Here is a 4,004-nt window from a genome sequence, read left to right as displayed (position 1 = left end):
CGTCCAAGCACCGCGTCGCCACATTCACCCACAACGTAGGGTCGCTGCCTGAAGCCAGACTCGGCGGCACCTGACAAAGCCAGAGAATTTTGTTCATGAGGTGGAAGGCGGCACGCTGCTGATTCCGCCAACTCAGCTTGACGAACTTGGATACCGCGAACAGAAGCTTGGCCATATGCACCGAATGCGGTCTTGCCATTGACACTAGCACCAGCAGAAAGTCTAGCACAGGGAAACGTTCGTGGATTTTCATGGCGACTGTGTCGTCAACCGAGAGCTGGCCGATGACTCCGGCACAGTCCACCAGCAGCTCGAGATTCTTGGCCACCATATCTGCCATCACATTGGCTTCCTGGTCTTTCTGTTCGCTGGAGACCTCGGAATCGGACGCAATTTGCATCCTCGCCGTGTCAGTCATCAGAATCTGAGGTATGGACCGGGCGAACAAGTCGACGATGACGTTGTGCAACCCTGCCTCGATGAGTCTCGCCTTGTGCCCCACTCGCGTGGAGAGGTTCAGCGCGAGCTTGGCGGCAACGGCCTTCAGGTTGCGGCCCCCACGCCGGAGCTGGCTGCTGACGATCGCCTCCACGGGCGATCCCAGCAACGCCCTACGCAAGTTCGCTCTGGTAGCCGTGATGTTCACCAGGCATGCCGTAGCCGCCTTTTGCACCTCCTCGCCGGCCTGGAAGTCAGTGGTTAGCCGTAGAACCTCCGCAAGAACCTTGGACACCGTCCAGTCCGTGAGAGTCTGAGTGAGGGAGCGGCGAGCACCTCACCGATCCCAAGCTGCCGATCGCACGCAACATATCCGCCTTCAGCGCCGCGGGAAGGTGAGAGGACGGCAGAACGTATTTGCCGCAGGTCTCCAGAGGGAATTCCGGAAAGACTTCTCGAGTGTTGAATAGCTTGAGGATGACTCGTCCAACGCAGATCCCGAAGGCACCGTCAAGCTTAGGCGGGAGCGCAGACTTCATTAGCAAGCCTAGCGTGTCAAGGGACTTGTCCCACGGCTTGGAAAAGTCTGGGGACCTGTAGTGCAGCAGGAACGAGAGCACTTGCTCCACGGCCTCTCGAGGTCGCCCCTCCAGCTTCATGAAGGCCTCAAATACCTCGCGTAGCGTGAACTCCGGCGCTGTCGGACCCTCATCTATGAAAGTAGCCAAGTACTGGGCGACTTTGTAGCTCCACACATTTCGCTGCTGTAGCAGCGACGGCGTGTCGACTTCTGTGGGAAGCCCTGGTGGGTTCTTGACGATGGCATTTAGCGCCACCGCCGGACTGTTTGGTGTCTCGGTCGTCCCGCCAAGCTTAAGTATGGTATAGTCTGCGTCATCCAACACCTTCTCGACCTTGAAAAAATGAACCAATGCCAGTAGGAAACCCTTAGCTGAAGCCTGCCAAAACGGCTTCGTGCGTATAGGGGCTGGAGCGAACATCGTCAACTGGCACGGTAGGGCCAGACAGTCTGCCCAGCACTCAATGATGCTCTTGTACCAGGTATCATGGACGACGTAGGGTTGGAGAGAGTCCAACGCGAGATGCATCTCGGCTCGGAGCTGGTGCCACGAGGTGCGAGACTGGACTCTTGCCCGCTCGGCCATCTTCAGAACAATGATAACGTCCCGAACTTGATCCATAAAAGGCGGAACTCGAAGGTGTCTAACGATGCCGATAAACAAGTTCCACTCGGGAGTCTGAAGGATCAGCTCCCAGGAGGTCCACTGCTCGATGGCGCCGCCGAAATTCATCTTCTTGGGATGCAAGTTGCTGATGAGGGTACTCGCGCCAGGGAACAGCGCATAGAAACGACTCTCTACGTCAATAGCAAGGTGTTGAATTTCCAAACGGGACTCAAACTCCAGCGTTCCCAGATTCTCTGGTAGCAGAGGCGTCACGGTTATCTCGCAGCCGCGGGGAGATCGAAACATGCCCTTGGCGACTATTCGGTAGTCGTCGAAAAGCCAGACGCTGTAGAGGTCTGCAACTGAGAAGGAGAGAGTCTTGTAGAAGGGTTCAGGCGCCGAGTGTGGCGCCGCCTCCATGCTGGGCGGTACACGTGGGTGCTCATAACGCATCAACACCATCTCGGGAGCCGTCAGAGTTCCTCGTCGGATAAGGGAGTCCGTAGAGCACGCGATATGCAACTGTTGAAGAAACTGGGAGCCTGACAGGCACCGCAGCGAGACGGAGTCCACGCTCGAGTAGGCCTCAGGTCTAGAGTTGTTCAATTCCAGAACGATGATTCTTTTATGAAGAGCGAACGTAGTCACCCGTCCAATGCTTGCATACGGCAGTTGAGATCTAGGTACTACATTGAACCCATCACGGCGAAGCAAGTGCAAGAAATGCTGACCCATGACCAAAAAGAGTCTTCGCGTGACACCCTCAAAGTGCATTGTGGTGAACTCGGCGTAAAACACTGCTTCCCCCACCAGCACTTCCAGCATCCGCAGGAAGGATTGGTTCATGTCGGTACGGATACAGAGCGAATTTCTAAAAATCTTTCACGTAACGCATGAAGCTGCCGGCAACCAGCAAGGGGAAACCGATGGTGGCTTCCACGAAAACTTTTACCGGCTTCGCGTCCAATCGTATTTTCCCCCAGCTAACGGCCTCATCTGGGCGAGCGCCGCTATCACAACCATCGAACTCCTGAGCGGTGCTCATGTAGACTGCGAAGTCGGCGCCATTCCTGAACATGTTGGCGTTGCAGATGTGGTGCTTGGCTATGCCGCCTCCGAGTACAATAATCCCAGACTTCTTGCAGCCAATGGAGACCTCGGTGACACGTCGGATATCCTCGACGACGTCGATACGTAGACCCGGGTTTCGGTGTGAGTGGAAGTAGAGATTATCTCCGAGAGAGCCATCAGTAATGCCAGGACAGAAGATGGGAATGTCGTTCTTGGCGCACCAGTACAGCAGTGAAGACTCATCGTTGATCCTACTGCCGAGAAACTTGATCATCTTCGATGGGGTCCAGTTCGTACCCTCAGATTCCTGTTGGACCAACATCTCGTCTAACAGCGGTTGCAACCACTCCTCAAACTTGCAGTAGTTCTCGTTGGGCAGAAGAAGATTTCCTATGCGGTTCCACCCTTTGGGTCGAAGATCCTTGCCTTTGAAGTTGAAGTCGCCAAGGTACGTGTCGCCCAGACACTTAATCAGGTCCTCCTCGACGCCACCCGCACTAGTGCAGAAGACATCGACCAGCTTGTGCTTGGCTAGGAACACCAACAGCTCCCGCACGCCAGAGGATATCATGTTGGACGTGAAGCTGAGCCAAATTTTGCATCGAGTGACCTGTCGGACGACAAGGTCTTCCCATTCGTCGCTCTCGACGTCGGGATTGAAGGGCTCGTCGCTGAGTCGCCAAGTTAGCATACGGTTGACTTCCTCAATGGCCAGGCCTAAGTTACTGGCCTGGAAACCTGATGTCTTGAAGTGGTCGATGAAGCTGTCGAGCTTCTTCAAGGAGTTGATGTCGCCAGAGACGCGAACGCCATCGAGCTTCTCACTTTCAACGAACACTGCGTCTGATCCTGGAATCATTAATGGGGTTTTGTTTGAGTCGCGAGTTCAGTCACTTGTCACCGTAGCGTCACTCTCCCCAGGCTTGGAGTCTGCTTCCAGGTCGCTCACGGTCCCATCCAGCGCCATGAGGCGTACGAGTGTTGCGTCCACCTTCTTCTCGAGGCCTAATGACATGTCAGTGGTCTCCATCCAGTTAACGCCGAAGTGGACCACTGGGTTCGCGTCAAGAGTCGTCTTGTCATCGATTTCCAGCGTACTCTTCACACGCGACTTGCGGCAGCTGCGATCTTCGCCCAGAATGCCCCAAGCAGGAACCAGGGGAACGCTTTGCCCGAAGGCTGCACCGTTCTCCTCCGCGTCGGGAAAGTAGCCATCTTCTTTCACAGGTGCTGTGGGGTCCGCGAAGTCCTGTGTGAAGGTATGGATGTAAGCCTCCTTCTCTTTCTTGGAAGCGACTAGTGCAATGT

The 4,004-nt window shown here is 55.3% G+C and overlaps 3 protein-coding genes across 5 annotated transcripts; all 3 read right to left on the bottom strand.

Annotated features, from left to right (window-relative positions):
• Positions 1–24: 24 nt before the first annotated feature.
• KVP17_005036 (uncharacterized protein) lies at positions 25–2,471 on the bottom strand (the record flags this gene model as incomplete). Of its 2 annotated transcripts, XM_068514763.1 has the most annotated exons (3): positions 25–44; positions 76–751; positions 780–2,471. In XM_068514763.1, the coding sequence occupies 3 exons, from the start codon at positions 2,469–2,471 to the stop codon at positions 25–27; spliced, it is 2,388 nt and encodes a 795-aa protein (XP_068376944.1). The 2 variants fall into 2 exon arrangements, with proteins under 2 accessions (XP_068376944.1, XP_068376943.1); XM_068514762.1 differs by having other exon boundaries at positions 29–751.
• Positions 2,472–2,496: 25 nt separating this feature from the next.
• On the bottom strand, positions 2,497–3,555 carry KVP17_005037 (uncharacterized protein; the record flags this gene model as incomplete). Its single annotated transcript, XM_068514764.1, has 1 exon — positions 2,497–3,555. One exon carries the CDS (start codon positions 3,553–3,555, stop codon positions 2,497–2,499), a length of 1,059 nt encoding a protein of 352 aa, XP_068376945.1.
• A 27-nt stretch (positions 3,556–3,582) lies between these two features.
• Positions 3,583–4,004, bottom strand: KVP17_005035 (uncharacterized protein; the record flags this gene model as incomplete). 2 transcript variants are annotated; one of them, XM_068514761.1, is made up of 1 exon in its annotated part: positions 3,583–4,004. In XM_068514761.1, a coding segment is annotated over one exon (422 nt), but the record flags the coding sequence as incomplete, so codon positions are not given. The 2 variants fall into 2 exon arrangements, with proteins under 2 accessions (XP_068376942.1, XP_068376941.1); XM_068514760.1 differs by having other exon boundaries at positions 3,583–3,981.

The sequence above is a fragment of a genome, assembly GCF_019968985.1.
Source record: "MAG: Porospora cf. gigantea B chromosome Unknown PgB_NODE_2153_length_4004_cov_122.732, whole genome shotgun sequence".
In the NCBI taxonomy this organism is placed as follows: domain Eukaryota; phylum Apicomplexa; class Conoidasida; order Eugregarinorida; family Porosporidae; genus Porospora; species Porospora cf. gigantea B.
The sequence above is the reverse complement of the archived record's forward strand: the minus strand, read 5'-3'. Positions and strand labels throughout refer to the sequence as shown.